Source organism: Pleurodeles waltl, chromosome 12 (assembly GCF_031143425.1).
Source record: "Pleurodeles waltl isolate 20211129_DDA chromosome 12, aPleWal1.hap1.20221129, whole genome shotgun sequence".
Lineage (NCBI taxonomy): Eukaryota > Metazoa > Chordata > Amphibia > Caudata > Salamandridae > Pleurodeles > Pleurodeles waltl.
Genome location: NC_090451.1, coordinates 688,305,337 through 688,320,126, shown reverse-complemented (window position 1 = coordinate 688,320,126; position 14,790 = coordinate 688,305,337). Strand labels below are relative to the sequence as shown.

Genomic DNA, 14,790 nt, shown 5'->3' with positions numbered 1-14,790 from the left:
CAGAACTTTCTGTCACCGAAATGTGAGGAAAACTTGTTTTTTTAGCCACTTTTTGAGGTTTGCAAAGGATTCTGGGTAACAGAACCTGGTCCGAGCCCCGCGAGTCACCCCTCCTTGGATTGCCCTAGGTCTCTAGTTTTCAGAAATGCACAGGTTTGGTAGGTTTCCCTAGGTGCCGGCTGAGCTAGAGGCCAAAATCTACAGGTAGGCACTTCTCAAAAAACACCTCTGTTTTCTTCCAAAAATTTTGATGTGTCCACGTTGCGCTTTGGGACGTTTCCTGTCGCGGGCGCTAGGCCTACCCACACAAGTGAGGTATCATTTTTATCGGGAGACTTGGGGGAACGCCGGGTGGAAGGAAATTTGTGGCTCCTCTCAGATTCCAGAACTTTCTGTCACCGAAATGTGAGGAAAACTTGTTTTTTTTAGCCACTTTTTGAGGTTTGCAAAGGATTCTGGGTAACAGAACCTGGTCCGAGCCCCGCAAGTCACCCCTCCTTGGATTCCCCTAGGTCTCTAGTTTTCAGAAATGCACAGGTTTGGTAGGTTTCCCTATGTGCCGGCTGAGCTAGAGGCCAAAATCTACAGGTAGGCACTTTGGAAAAAACAGCTGTGTTTTCTATAAAAAAAATAGGATGTGTCCATGTTGTGTTTTGGGGCATTTCCTGTCGCGGGCACTAGGCCTACCCACACAAGTGAGGTATCATTTTTATCGGGAGACTTGGGGGAACACAGAATAGCAAAACAAGTGTTATTGCCCCTTATCTTTCTCTACATTTTTTCCTTCCAAATATAAGAGAGTGTGTAAAAAAGACGTCTATTTGAGAAATGCCCTGCAATTCACATGCTAGTATGGGCACCTCGGAATTCAGCGATGTGCAAATAACCACTGCTCCTCAAAACCTTATCTTGATCCCATTTTGGAAATGCAAAGGTTTTCTTGATACCTCTTTTTCACTCTTCATATTTCAGCAAATGAATTGCTGTATACCCAGTATAGAATGAAAACCAACTGCAGGGTGCAGCTTATTTATTGGCTCTGGGTACCTAGGGTTCTTGATGAACCTACAAGCCCTTTATATCCCCGCAACCAGAAGAGTCCAGCAGACAAAACGGTATATTGCTTTCAGAAATCTGACATCGCAGGAAAAAGTTACAGAGTAAAACATAAAGAAAAATGGCTGTTGTTTTCAGCTCAATTTCAATATTTTTTTATTTCAGCTGTTATTTTCTGTAGGAAAACCTTGTAGGATCTACACAAATGACCCCTTGCTGAATTCAGAATTTTGTCTAGTTTTCAGAAATGTTTAGCATTCCGGGATCCAGCATTGGTTTCACACCCATTCCTGTCACTAACTGGAAGGAGGCTGAAAGCACCAAATATAGTAGAAATGGGGTATGTCCCAGTAAAATGCCAAATTTGTGTTGAAAAATTCGGTTTTCTGATTCAAGTCTGCCCGTTCCTGAAAGGTGGGAAGATAGTGATTTCAGCACCAGAAACCCTTGGTTGATGGCATTTTCAGGGAAAAAACCACAAGCCTTCTTCGGCAGCCCTTTTTTCCCATTTTTTTGGAAAAAACAAAATTTTCACTGTATTTTGGCTATTTTCTTGGTCTCCTCCAGGGTAAACCACAAACTCTGGGTACCATTAGAATCCCTAGGACGTTGGAAAAAAAGGACGCAAATTTGGCGTGGTTAGCTTATGTGGACAAAAAGTTATGAAGCCCTAAGCGCGAACTACCCCAAATAGCCAAAAAAGGGCTCAGCACTGGGGGGGAAAAGGCCCAGCAGCTAAGGGGTTAAAACATTTACTTCGTCACATATAAAAGTGAAACCAGAAAAGGGTTCCGATTAATAGTATAGCACAATTTACAAGTGTTGATTTATGGCCCAAGCCTGGGAATCACCTTTTCTCCCCAAACCATCAGTGCTTTCCACAAAGGTCTGTGTAAACAGAAAAGCACTTACTTAAATACAATTAAATACTGTACAGCTTTGCATTCATTGGAAACACAAAGTTGTATTTGCTCTCATCTGTCCTCATCCAAAATGTGCAGATGAGAAAGCTGTTTTTTTTTGTTGCTAGGCCCTCTGTCTTAACTCTGATTGGCTGTTGCCAACAAATCAGTGTGAAGGGTGTTTCACAACACTTTAAGTGTGTTGTTATGACTGAGGAACAAGGAATGGGAAGGAGGGTTGATAAATAAGGGGCTATGAGTAGGGACGAGAAGTGTGGGTGAATGATGCATGACAGAAGGGATGAGAAACAGGGATGTCTATGAAGGATGAGCAATATGGGATGATGAATGAGAAATAGGGATGAGAAGTAGGGATGATGGATACAAAGTAGGGATGAGAAGTATGTTGACAGATAAGAAGAAGCGATGATGGATGAACAGTAGGGATGAGATGTAGGAATGGGAGGTGAGGAAAGAGGATATCCTAAAATGTATGCTGTACATCAAGTTACTACTTTGTCCTGAACAGAAGGAGTCCTGGAACTCATCCTCTCCGAGAGCCTGAACATACATATAAAACCCAGAAATCGGTGCCCCAAGTTGAAGACGGGCACAATGATTTACACTATATAAAACATCTGACATTCGTGACACCAGGATCATAGTCGCCAACTGCTGCACGTGGAGAGGTGGCACTAGGCACAATTTAAAATGAACAATGATAGCCAGATACAGAAAACAAGGGAAAAAAATAATTAAATTTGCCACATTAAAATTTAAAATGTGGCTCTGGCTTTGAGAGCTACATTATCAGTGAAGGCTGAAGAATAAATCTACAATATAAAAGGGTTTGTCAAAAATACACGAGATGCATACTCAAACTACAAACTGAATTGTTTCAGATGCACTTTTAGACGCATTATCTCTATCACTGGACATGTTTTGAATGTCTGACAAATGTGGCCCATCCATGGTGCCTCTCGGGCGGTTCCGCATCTGCTCAGAATGATCGTATCATGCAAGTGAGGACATGTGCCCCAGCTGTAACATATGTATGTGTGTCTGTATTGTCATCTGTGCCATCACTAGCATCTTACTGGGCAAGTACGGAGCAAACTGTCCTAGTTTCACTGGGCTATCCAAACTCTTCATGACAACAGAGCCACAGAAACATATCCAGGAAAGTATACAACTCCACACAGCGTACAACTGAACAAAAGTAAAAGGGAAATATGACAAGCAAGAGCCCTCACACACTCAGATGGGTGTCATTCTTCATCATTGGGCAGCTCCTCGTTTGGTCGGCGCTGGAAGATCCAACAAGCCCTTCAGGGGGGTCTTTGCCAAAAGTCTTTTAAAATATGGCACCTTGATGAAGTTTGAGTGGATGTGCTGTGTGTGTAGATTGGTGTGTGGTATGCCTCTTGTTATAAAGAAAAATTAAGGGTGACTTTGTTGGAGACAATGATCCGGTACGTCTCACAGAAAAGTGAGAACATCGATCAACATATTTCGTTCTATGTAGAGTTCCTGCGGATCTGGGTACTTTGTCAGGAACATGTAACCTAGTCTACCAATGATTGCGGTTATAGCAAGGGTAATTAGCAACAATACCTTATCTCAAAAAGTCACCCTCAAAATACCCAATTCCAAAGAGTCACACTCAAAGTGCAGAGTATGCCTTATATTATTTAAAATGCGACCTGTAATGGAAAAGAGACCTATAGAGTGAGAGTTAAAAACAAGGAGGGTGTAGAAGGGTATTCAGTAGGTCATACCCCACTGTCACATAGCAATACTTTGGGAAATTGTAGAAAATCCAAGCCTTAGGTGGAATCACACTTGTCAGTAAGCGTGCAAATACATACAAGAACATACATACAGATAAGTCAACACGCAGGTGATAGACATGACATAACGAACACCCACATATATCATCCACATATGTGAGTGTGAATAACCACTATCTGGAAAGCAACAATGTTGTACAATCCTGCATAAGCGCTCGAGCTAACCTAATTTCAATAAGTAAATGGTCCCACGAGTGATGACAGAGACTGCGCTAGCTGCGGAGTGTAACTATTAGAGAGAAGTAACAGTCAGCACTGGAATAGTGCATTTAAGGGAGATAAAGTAAGAAGTATTCGAAGTATTCGCAGCATCCAACATGCAGGGAAAGCTGCAACCTATCCCTCTCTGCTACCTGGAGGTAATGAGGGAGTAGAGAAGGCGGTATATATGCCGGAGCAAGTGACAATTACCACTCACAGGAGTGACGAAGAGGTTCAGGAGTGGGTGATCGCCTTCAGTGTCGAGCTAGACCGTAAATCTGATGCTCGATGGCCCAAGTATGCCGCAATCCAGGGTAGGACACAAGTGAACTTCACCATGACATTTGTTAGTAAAATGCAGGTGTGACGAAGAGGTTCAGGAGTGGGTGATCGCCTTCAGTGTCGAGCTAGATCGTAAATCATATACTCGATGTCCCAAATATGAGCCATCTTGGGGAGGACACAAGTGAACTTTCACCATGCCTTTTGTAAGTAAAATGCATGGAGGACCCCACTCAGGGGGTCAGCGGGTACTGTGTGCGAGCTCTCAGTCGCCACTCCGGCCGGACGCTGGAAGAGAAAGACGGTCAAGGCGGGCCTTGCTGGCCCTCATCATAAAGTGAACGGGTGCGGAATCTTAAGTAAGGGGAGAACCCTGCTGCAGCGGTGACCATATTGGAATGGTCTCTATGGAGAAGAATGAAACAGAGCCATAAATTAAATCCAAATACAAAGAATAACATAGAGGCAATCTCTTTGATAAAAGAAGCTGAGTTCCAAAATATTTTAACTAATACTCATATTCAAAATAATCATCAATAGGTCCCAACTGTCACAGGTTTGTCCTCTAAAGAAATTGTTAATACAGGGGTGTGGGGATCTCAAAAAATTAAGGGGACACAAACAAGTGTAGCGCTGTAATGAAAATATGTATTTTTGACCACTGACTTTGTGTTGCACCACTTTGCATTTGCATTAGTTGTTCAGTGTTCACCAATTGCAGATTACATTTTGTATTCAGTTTAGCTGTCGACCTGACCTTATTGTAGTGTTTGACATTGCAGATGAGCTGTGTTTTCCCACATGGTAAACTGTGCTTGTTTGTTCGTATTCTTTCTCACCGAACAGTTAGTCAGTCAGCATGATAAGAATCTACATGTTTTTTCAGTGCAGGGAACGGTTCAGCCTTGGCAGAAGAGCCTTGAGGTGGTGGCCAGTTCTCAACGCTTTTCCTTCCAATTCTGACCTACAGTAGCCAGCATGTTTGAATATTTCTCTTTCATGGGAGGGGTTTTCTCCAGAAAGCCCTTTCTGTTCTTTAAGATATAAAAAGGTGGCCCTGCTCAGTAGCTGGGGAATTTCCAAGACCTGGGTCAGGATTATATGTTGAATGCCTGACACACATTTGTTCTGTGAGGGTGGATATCTCTTTCTCGCAGTTGAACAGGGTCATCTTCTTGCTGGCGTGAGAAAGATGAAGATCTTGGCAGGCCCTACGGTGATGAATTTTTACTTTATTCTTTGCTTTGGAATTATGCTATAATATAATCACATATATTTGCTGTGTACACTGCAGCTGAGAATCATTGTGGTATATTTTCCTTTCATTGCTATGACTATTTGTAAACGTATGCTTTGGACCTACTAATCTTTTTAGGAACCTCGTGGTGAAATAATAAATGTCTTCTTTGAACTGAGAAGTGCATTCCATAGATTTTTGTCAGCTCAGTCACTATTTAAAAGCAAAACAAGCGCCTACCGGAGGAAAATAGTATCCAAAAGCAAACGCAAATAGGGCCCAAGACTGAAGAGCATATGATGAGACTGCATATAGAACTAAAGGTGGGCTCATGATGGCGAGCCAATAAAGTATGTGAAGTACAGACGTATAGGACCACGGATGCAGCCTTGTCGTGGCTGATCTCAGGGGGTGTATGACAGAGGCTGCCTCAATTCCCCAGTTCACACCAGGGAATATCATTTGTTCAGGCCTGTTCTGTGTGTGGCTAAATGGAATGTCAATTTTTGTTACCTCCGAAAGAGGCTTTGTTCATCTTATGATACGATTCAAGAATGGTCCAGCGTACATCGTCTGGTGTGTGGTTGTGGGCGAGAAAGTGGGTGGACATTTTGGAGGTAGGTTTTTTTTCTTTGCATCAGATAACACTCTGATGCTTAGAAATCCTCATTTTGATAGGTCTGGTGGTCATGGCAATACATACTTTGGTGCAAGGGCAATTGATTATGTATACACAGTTCCTGGTGTTACAATTTGTGATTTTTTTTCTGTGTCCATGGGTGGGTCTGGACGAGAACAATCTCCTTTGTGGGCTTAGACAGTTCACAAACCGCCACAGGAGTCACATGGACAGTGTCCTGTGTCGGGGGTAGATCCCAGAGGCAACAGTGTTCAGACCTAGGTGTCCTTCGTGGACTGGTATGGAAGATCATTTCTTTCAAGTTATGTGTTTGTTTGAACTCAAATCATGGAGCGGGAAACGCAAGTAAGCCTGTTTTTAGAATGGACCAGTGCATTTATATATCTGATTCGAATTAGGCTTAAAAGTAGGAACAAAGGTGATGGTGTTGTTTAATGCTTTGCTGAGGGGTTCTAATAGTGCCGCCCAATTGTTGTTCCTGACTCTTTTCGTGCAGGTGTGCTCATGTATGATGCACATCCCTCCAAAACAAGGCTATAGGCTCTATTTTTTTTGTTTTAATTAGCCATGCTGCACAGCACAGCTAAAACCATTGACAAAGCCAATAAATCTCAAAAGGGAGACATATCGCTTTGACAATATTTTTCTTTTAGGTCAACAAGTTAATTTTGGACCGCTCAATCAATGCCTTGTACATCAGAGTGACTGTTTTTTCTCCCATTAGCTGTACAAATTAATTTTTGGCCTACATGCACATGTGGTTCATAATATCCCAGCCTCCAACATGTGCACAGTCCTACATATATGCACCATGTTTATCAGGAAAGAGCTTCTGGTTGCCCATTGTCCTCTACTATGGTTCTAAAGTACCTGATCACACTACCTTCATACAAGTTCCCAAGTTCTGTCACCCCACTTTATGCCCACTGTTGAGTCTTATCTTAAGTCCCCTATACCTATCCAGGGTTATGTCAGGCGTATATGGTGTTTACGTGTATGTTTTCTAAAAGCAACACTTACAGATAAGCCCTATGACCTTGAGAAGTGACTGCCACAGGCCTCTTCCTGTGGTTGAATAATATATTGAGTAACTTACGCGCGTAAGTCTATCCTCATTACTCTAGTTTCCTGCTCTCAAATCTGTACCAAAAGCCTGGCTTCCATGGGTGTACTAACTGAGAATGAGATGAACTTACTCCATGTCACATGTAATCCTGATATTATGCTAAAAGCCTTCATTGATTTTACAGCGTGTGGAGACAGTAACATATTGGCTGCATATAAGCATACGCCATTCCTTGCACATTCTTCTTTGTCTAATGCAGCACACCATGAATCCTCTGCAGTGTTTAACAGAAAGGGACAAAGGGCAGACCTGGCAACTGCTTCTACCTATGATAAAAGCTTCAGATATGATTTGTTTTGTGCCGACCCAAGACATACATTCAGTGTACAATAATGCAGCACAGGCTCCAAAATGTTCACTAAGTCCTCTTTTATCCATAACTGCATGTAAATAGTTCAGTTGAAGTGGGTCAAAGAGTTTTGACATCTATGGAGAGCACCAGTGCATTTCTATGAGATAGTGGAAGTTTCCATTATTTGAGTGAAATATAATTCAGAGTGAGGTGCTCCAGTATAAATCCGCAATGGTCTGGATGTATCAATCCTTGCATTACTGATAGAACAATAATAGAGGTTAGATTCCTAAGTGATTTATAATCAATATTAAACATTGATCTTCAGTTCCTCTAAGTCTCTACTATGTTTAAGGGTGGACACAGCTACTGATTCTTTGTCGTTGACTGGAGACGATGCTGCCATTTGGCCATTTTATATAGCTCTTTAGCTGGTCTATATATGCTGTGTACAATTCAGTTTGGAAGCAACCCGAGCCCAGAGTCCTTTCTCTAACTATGCTTTTAACTGCCACTCAAACTTTCATCTTGGCAACATCCTCACCTACTGAATCCAATTCATCCTGGGTGCTTAAGGGTTGTCCGCACCTTGGAAGTACATGTGGCCATCTGCTCTTTTGGATCTTCATCAAATGTATAGAATGCCTTATAGTACACATCAAAAGCATTATTTTCTTCTTCTTGTGAGTGGGCCTGTCCCCATTACTCCTGCTGTGCTGTATGCGTGCTTCTCTTTTTCAGCATTAGCTAATCAGGAATATAGTCTCCCTCTTTTAGCCCTCTTACCATGGGTCCTTGTAATCAAAGCACCTTCTTCTCTTCTGTCAGACGAGGTCGTACTTCTGGATCTTCAGCTCTACGCTTCTCCAGTTCCTTAAATAACACTTCTTGCATATCAACCTCCTGCAACATTAACGGTTTCACACACATCAGTTTTTTTTTGTTGCAATGATCACATACCAGCTTCTTGAATCCCCACACTGATCTATTTTTCTAGGATTCATTTACAATTGTCTCTCCCAGTCTAAATACTTGATAGTCTAACATTTCAATTTCCAGTCTTCAGTTGAGGATTGTGTTTTTGCCCCAACCAATTATGGACATAGTGGATTGTGATGTGGCTAAATGTACTTCCTGCAGTGTAATCTGCTGTGTTTGTTCACAGCAGAGAAAGGTAGCCTGGAGCACACCAGATAGGTTAAGGATTCAAAATAGTGGTATAAGTATGTTAACAACAGGCCTCAATCAGAACAGTAGGTCAAATGTTTTTTTCCCTCCCAATGTTCAATGAGATCATATTTCCAGTTGCACAAATGTTCATAGTTGATGTAGGCATATATAGTAAAGTTTCGCATGCAGACAGACCCAGCAATGTAATACTGCAATCAGATGTTTATTCGGTTGAAAACGTTCTTAAAGAAAATACAGCCAATACTTATTTCATCCTATTTAGCACAGAAGCCGCATCACTCAAAACAATATTCATAATAAAGATGTCCTCCAGTTGAATTGGTTGTAGTGGATTCCTTTAATTAGTAGCCAAGGGCATCAAAAGAGATTGGTCGAGCATTGATCCATAAATACAGCTAAGTAGTCAGTTGAGCATAGTTCCATATACACAGCCAACACGTGTTTCGTCACAACAGGTGACTTTTTCAAGGCTATGGGATGACACAGTAAGTAGGAAAGTAAGTAAGGTCATTCACTAGTAAAATTAACAGGGTGAAACGTAAACCCTGCTGACCAAGAAAGTGGTAAGTCTTGTTCCTGGTCTTTGTCAACCACATCTATGCAGGAAATGGAGGCAGACCTACAAAGGTTTCATCCTACTGACCTTTCCAAGTCTTTTAAGGATTAGAAGCAGTTAATCATCAGAAGTAGTTATTGCTGGATTCTCACTGGCAGTGAGCATTTGATAAGGCAGAATAGCAAGGTTGTCGCAGTTTTAAAAAGTGGTCATTTGTTGTGCCAACAGTAGAAAATGTATTTCATATTGGAGGGTTCAGCTTTGCTATTCCCACTCCAAACTTGGGAACAGTACGTTATGTTAATAGAGTTGCAGTTGTAATGGGGGCATGGTTTTAGATACTGAGTGAAATTAAACAAAGCCTCGTGATAGTTTAGGGAATAATTTAGATTCCTCTCTGTTACCACTACCTCAGCTATGAGTATTTATAGCCAAACCCAGCACAATACCTTCTTTAGCTTTATAAAGTTAACCTTTGTCATTTTTCTTCCCTCCAATTATCTCCCCTCACCCACGCCCCCAATCCATCTGAAACCCCACATAGACAAGAACCCCTGATGATATTTCAGTATGGGGATTTCATTCAAGAGAAAAGGCAATTTAGATCTATTTGCTGGGGACAATTTCCTAGCTTTTTTCCTTTTACGAGTTACACGGATAGTACAGTTTGACCTGGAGGTTAAAACGCTTTTTGATGCTGTAGGTTTTTTTTTTTTGCTCGCATATTCTTTTAGAGGTGCCTTTACAGTGTTCACCTTTTTGAGGCTGTGAATGTAACAGGCTTATTAGATGTACTTAAATTGGACAGCTCTACAGGTTTGATTGGTGGCAATAACCATTTACTCTTCAAGCGTTTGACATTTAGTTTCCTAGCTAGCCGAGCTGGGATTATCTTATGAGTTTTTCTTTGCAGGTTCTATTTATATTTATGAAATTTATATCTCCTACAACAGGTTGCAAGAGACAAATTACAGTTTGAGGACAATTTCAAATATCAACAAATCCTGATGTTGCTTTTGACTAACATAGGGTCATGTGATACATACTGAGAGGAAACTGCACTTAAAGGCCTCGTTGGAGGACTTTGGGTCAAATTACCGAAATCATTATTTTCCTTATTTGCAGAACTGACCCACAAAGTATTCCCACAACAGGCTGAATCAGCATTAGCAGACATGTATTGACTTTGTATAACTTGGCATACATTTCCTTTAAGAAATCGGTTTGATTCTGTTCATTTAAGTTTACTATAACCACGACTTAATATTCCTTCGAGAGGTCTTTGAATTAACACAGTAACATCTAATTGAGATGTGGTTTATGTGGAATGTATATCTGTGGGAGTTTACATCGGGGAAGATCAAGTCCAGCAGCTTCTTGCAAAGGTTCCCAGGAAATGCTACAACTGGTGGGAGAAAGTTTGATTCCTGCATCAACAGGTTCCCTCTTTGAGCATAATCTAAAAAGTCTGTGTCTGGATAGAAGGATTAAAACACGGAGATGATGAGAATCTGGAGCCTTTTTCTAAATTAGTTAGTGAAAAATCATTCACAATCCCTTCAGTATGTTCTCCGTTTAGTAAAGACTCAGATGTTTCTAGATTTCCTGCCAAACTTTTCCCCTCACTTATAGTAGTTGGGTTTAAACTTCAATTATAGAGTATAGTAAACACTGAATTGTACAAGAGATTCATGTTTTATTTTCTTTTCTTGTTGATAGAGCACAAGAGGAAACAGTTCTAGGTTAAAGACTCTCCCAGCCCGCATCAGTCGGCTTCATACAGCATGTTTGGAGGCCTGAGAACTGCGGGACCCTGCAAAGTTCCATGGTTCTTGGACACACAGGTGTAGCAGAGGAGCCACAGAAGCAGCAGTATACCCCCCTCTATTGAAGCCCTAGGTTTATCAGAAAAGGCCAGACAAAACTGGTGAACCAGTCTTGGGGCATGGGCTGAAGAGGCAGGAAACCAAGAACGCTCACAGGCAGGATAGCCTTTCCAGTACACAAAGAACTGTAACAGACCTCTGAAAATTTGGGAGTCACAAATTTTGCTGACCACCTATTTCAATTCCTTGTCTCACATGACAGGAAGTGGAGGAGGAGGTCAGATGAAAAGGTATAGATACAATTGTCATTAACTGGGAGACATTGATGGTAGGGTGAATTTTCCAACAGTTAGGAAGATGGAGTCGAACAGCGACTGGATTATTTATTTGATTATACCAAAGGGCTCAAAGAATCGAGGACGAAACCAGACTGGCAACTTTCAAGTGGGCAAGAACCTGGAAGACAGGCAAACCACTAGGACATCCAAAAACTCCTTTAGTCTCAAAGGATCTCCAGGAAGTTGAAGGACTGATGGCTGGAAGGTTGGAAGACCTGAAATTGATTGCTTGGCGAAGGGAAGCATTCTCAGGACTTAACTGGTCGAATTCCAGGGTTCGTTGCTGAAGAACAGAGGTCAAGTCTACACCAGAATCCATCCCGGAAATCGTCAGAAAGTTTTTGGGCATCACAACCTGTTTACGTCTGGACACTTACACGTAGTCTGGTCTGGATATTCAGCAGTGCGGGTTACTGTTATTAAAAGCTAGAATGTCACCACAAACTGGAATATGTGGTAAACAAGTGCCCTCGAAAAGCTGCCAACTTATCAGCAGGAAAAAGCTAAAGGCATAAGAATCCTCTGTGCTGGAAGAGGACCTTACGGGATTGAAGAAAACCAGGATCCCAGAATCTGGTTGTTTCTTAAGGGACAAGAAGTCAAGATAAGCAACTGGAGGAGCAAGGAAACAAGCGGAGGAACGCAGCTTTGGTAACCCGCACCTTCCAACCAGACCAAGGCCATCAAATAGTAAAATGACATCAAACACCACATGAGAGGAAACATAGATTTGGAAAGTGAAGAGAAAAGCAAGGCAGGAACAGCCAGGATGGAAAGGGAAAAGAGAACTTGAAATGGACTAGCTGTGGAGTTGCCTCATAAAGCAGCTGGAAACCCTCAGGCAGGTGACTGCTATTTTAGAGTTTAAGAGAGAAAAAGCAGCATTCAATGGCCCAAGAGGAAACAAGCAAAAATGAGAGATTCTCGGAGACCGCGCTGTGGACTTCGTATGGAGTCTTCTGAGGCCCTTCAAATCATTGCTGTTCTCAGGCGTTTGAGAAGCAGTGGATACGCTTATAAAAGTAAAACTGAAAAAACATTTTTAAAAAACAGATATTATACTCAATTATATCACACAAAACAATATTAATACCTCAATACTTTAAGTAAAAAAATATTCCTGCCTGCGACATGCCTCGCGCTATTATATTTACAGTATATTTTAATTAAATTAATGTACCCCAATATTGTTACGACAACTTTAGGGTAACCATCATACAATCATTAAATCAGTCTTCTTGTGGGAGTCCACATTTCTAAACAGAGTCCTTTTTAGATAATCTGAGATCCAACAAGCCCGCTTGGTTAGCCCTATTTTGCTGGCAAGATTATGCCCAAGAGCACCTCAAAGCAAACATGCCTGCAAATAAAATTAAATGTTCTGTTTGCTCTCATTGAAGTGTCTCTTTACAACACATGTGGACATAACCACATACATAAAGGCATAATGGCTAAGCTTTCAGTACATAGAAAAAAATGTCATGTATGACCCACATATTCTCTGTTTTTTCTCCCATGATATGTGGTACTCGTTGTTAATTTTACCTTATGGACACTTGATTCATGTATGGCCCCGCACCTCTGACAATTTATGGGAGTATCCAGGGACAAATGATTCTGCAACAATATTTTCGATTTGCATAGAATAAGCTTTCTTTCCCAGTGTGACAAGCTAAACACCTGAATGAAATGGGCACGTACTTTGTCACATTCATCATGAAAAGGGATGTGAAAGGGCAAGTTCATGGAGTATACATTGAATGCACCTCTGAATTAGCCACTGGCCTGCTTTCCTTTCCAGAGTAGGAACCACTCAATGTGGTTTCAAACGTGGATCAAGATGCATGGTCAGGGGCATGTGATGTGAGACACAGTCATGTGGAGGTTCTGTGTTTCAGAGCACACTGTATAAGTTGTAAACATCGCTCCCGGACTGATGAAGCATCTCCCTCTATTTCCTCAGTGACTATGAAGTAGTTACACGAACCTGACAACTCGGAGATTCCATCGTAGAGCCAGAGATGGATTAAAGTCCTACCTGTAAAACGGCACAACTGGACTGATGTTGGCCATTGATGACTGTTTACCACGGATTTAGGAAGGACTGTAAACATGGAAGAAGGACCTTGCTAGAGAGTTCAGAAACAGCAGCTAGTCAACATACTGTCAATGAATTGGTGATAAAATGCCAGTCGATTTTACACTGAGGGCTGTAAAGTGTGTTGCATCTTCCAGTGTGGCATGGCCAACCTCCCCACTTTTAGGCCTAAAAGCCATTGGAGTGTTGAGCAACCTAGGCAGGGCAGACTGCTTGGTCTGCCAGAAGAAGCTTGTATTTCCAGTAAGTTCAGTGTACACAGTGTGGCACATACGTTGCAGGGCTGCAGTCATTCTAAACAGACTGTCATGCGTTGATGAAATGCATTACAGCTCAATGAAAACCAGGGCTGAAACACCTGCTTCCATACTAGGCTTTTATGTGTGATGCTGGAAAAAAATACGTTTGCCACTGTACCTCCTTGCCTTCGATTTAAATGTGTGAACACCAAGTAAATTAGCCTAGCGTGAGCTCTATACAAAAAATAATAAATGGTTTAAAAGAGAGCAAAAAGTTACTTTCTCTTGACTCACGAGACTAAGCCACAGAGCTACATTTAAATCACTCTAGTTTCTACTCGGGCACATCATACTTTAACTAAATGTCACATTGTGTTTGTCTAATGAGATTACTCGGGCTAGTAGGCAAATGGGTTAAGTTATTGGGTGTGATTCACAAACAAAGGGTACTAATGCAGAGTGAGTCTCAATTATAGATTGTAAGTGCAGAGACTACAAAACGTAGCTTATTCTGATGATCTATCGGCTACTGGTGGAGCTAACATTCAAATTTCGAGAAGTGGGGAGAAAGGTGGAAAATCCTAAAGATTTATAGGATTAGGTTATGTGGATAATTTTTGGTGGGATTTTTTTTGTTTTAGTTGTTGTGTTTTTAGGGGTGGCTGGGTAACAGAGATTATGTTAGAAGCGTAGTTATATTTTTGTTTAGTTATGGATATGTTAGGCTTATTTATTGATTGTTTGCGGGGGAGATGGGAGACCCAGCCCCAGAAGTCAGTGAACACATAACATTACAACAAACGTGCTAACATAAATCTAAAGAGTAACAATAATATACCCCATAACAATTCCAACTTTATACACTGGCATAGTATTCCCTATAGCATTAACACCAGAGTCCCTGATCAAGGTAGGCAGCAGGGGCTAAGGGGAGTGCGATTATATTGCATGATGGA

At 41.5% G+C, this 14,790-nt stretch overlaps 1 protein-coding gene across 1 annotated transcript in view; it reads right to left on the bottom strand.

The window, feature by feature from the left end:
* The window catches only part of LOC138266823 (monocarboxylate transporter 13-like), a 355,804-nt gene that overhangs the window by 331,982 nt on the left and 9,032 nt on the right, over positions 1-14,790 (bottom strand). The window contains exon 4 of the mRNA XM_069215495.1: positions 8,373-8,489. Coding sequence (XP_069071596.1) covers positions 8,373-8,375 — 3 coding nt within the window. The 5' untranslated portion in view covers positions 8,376-8,489. The remainder of the gene's footprint in view (positions 1-8,372; positions 8,490-14,790) is intronic.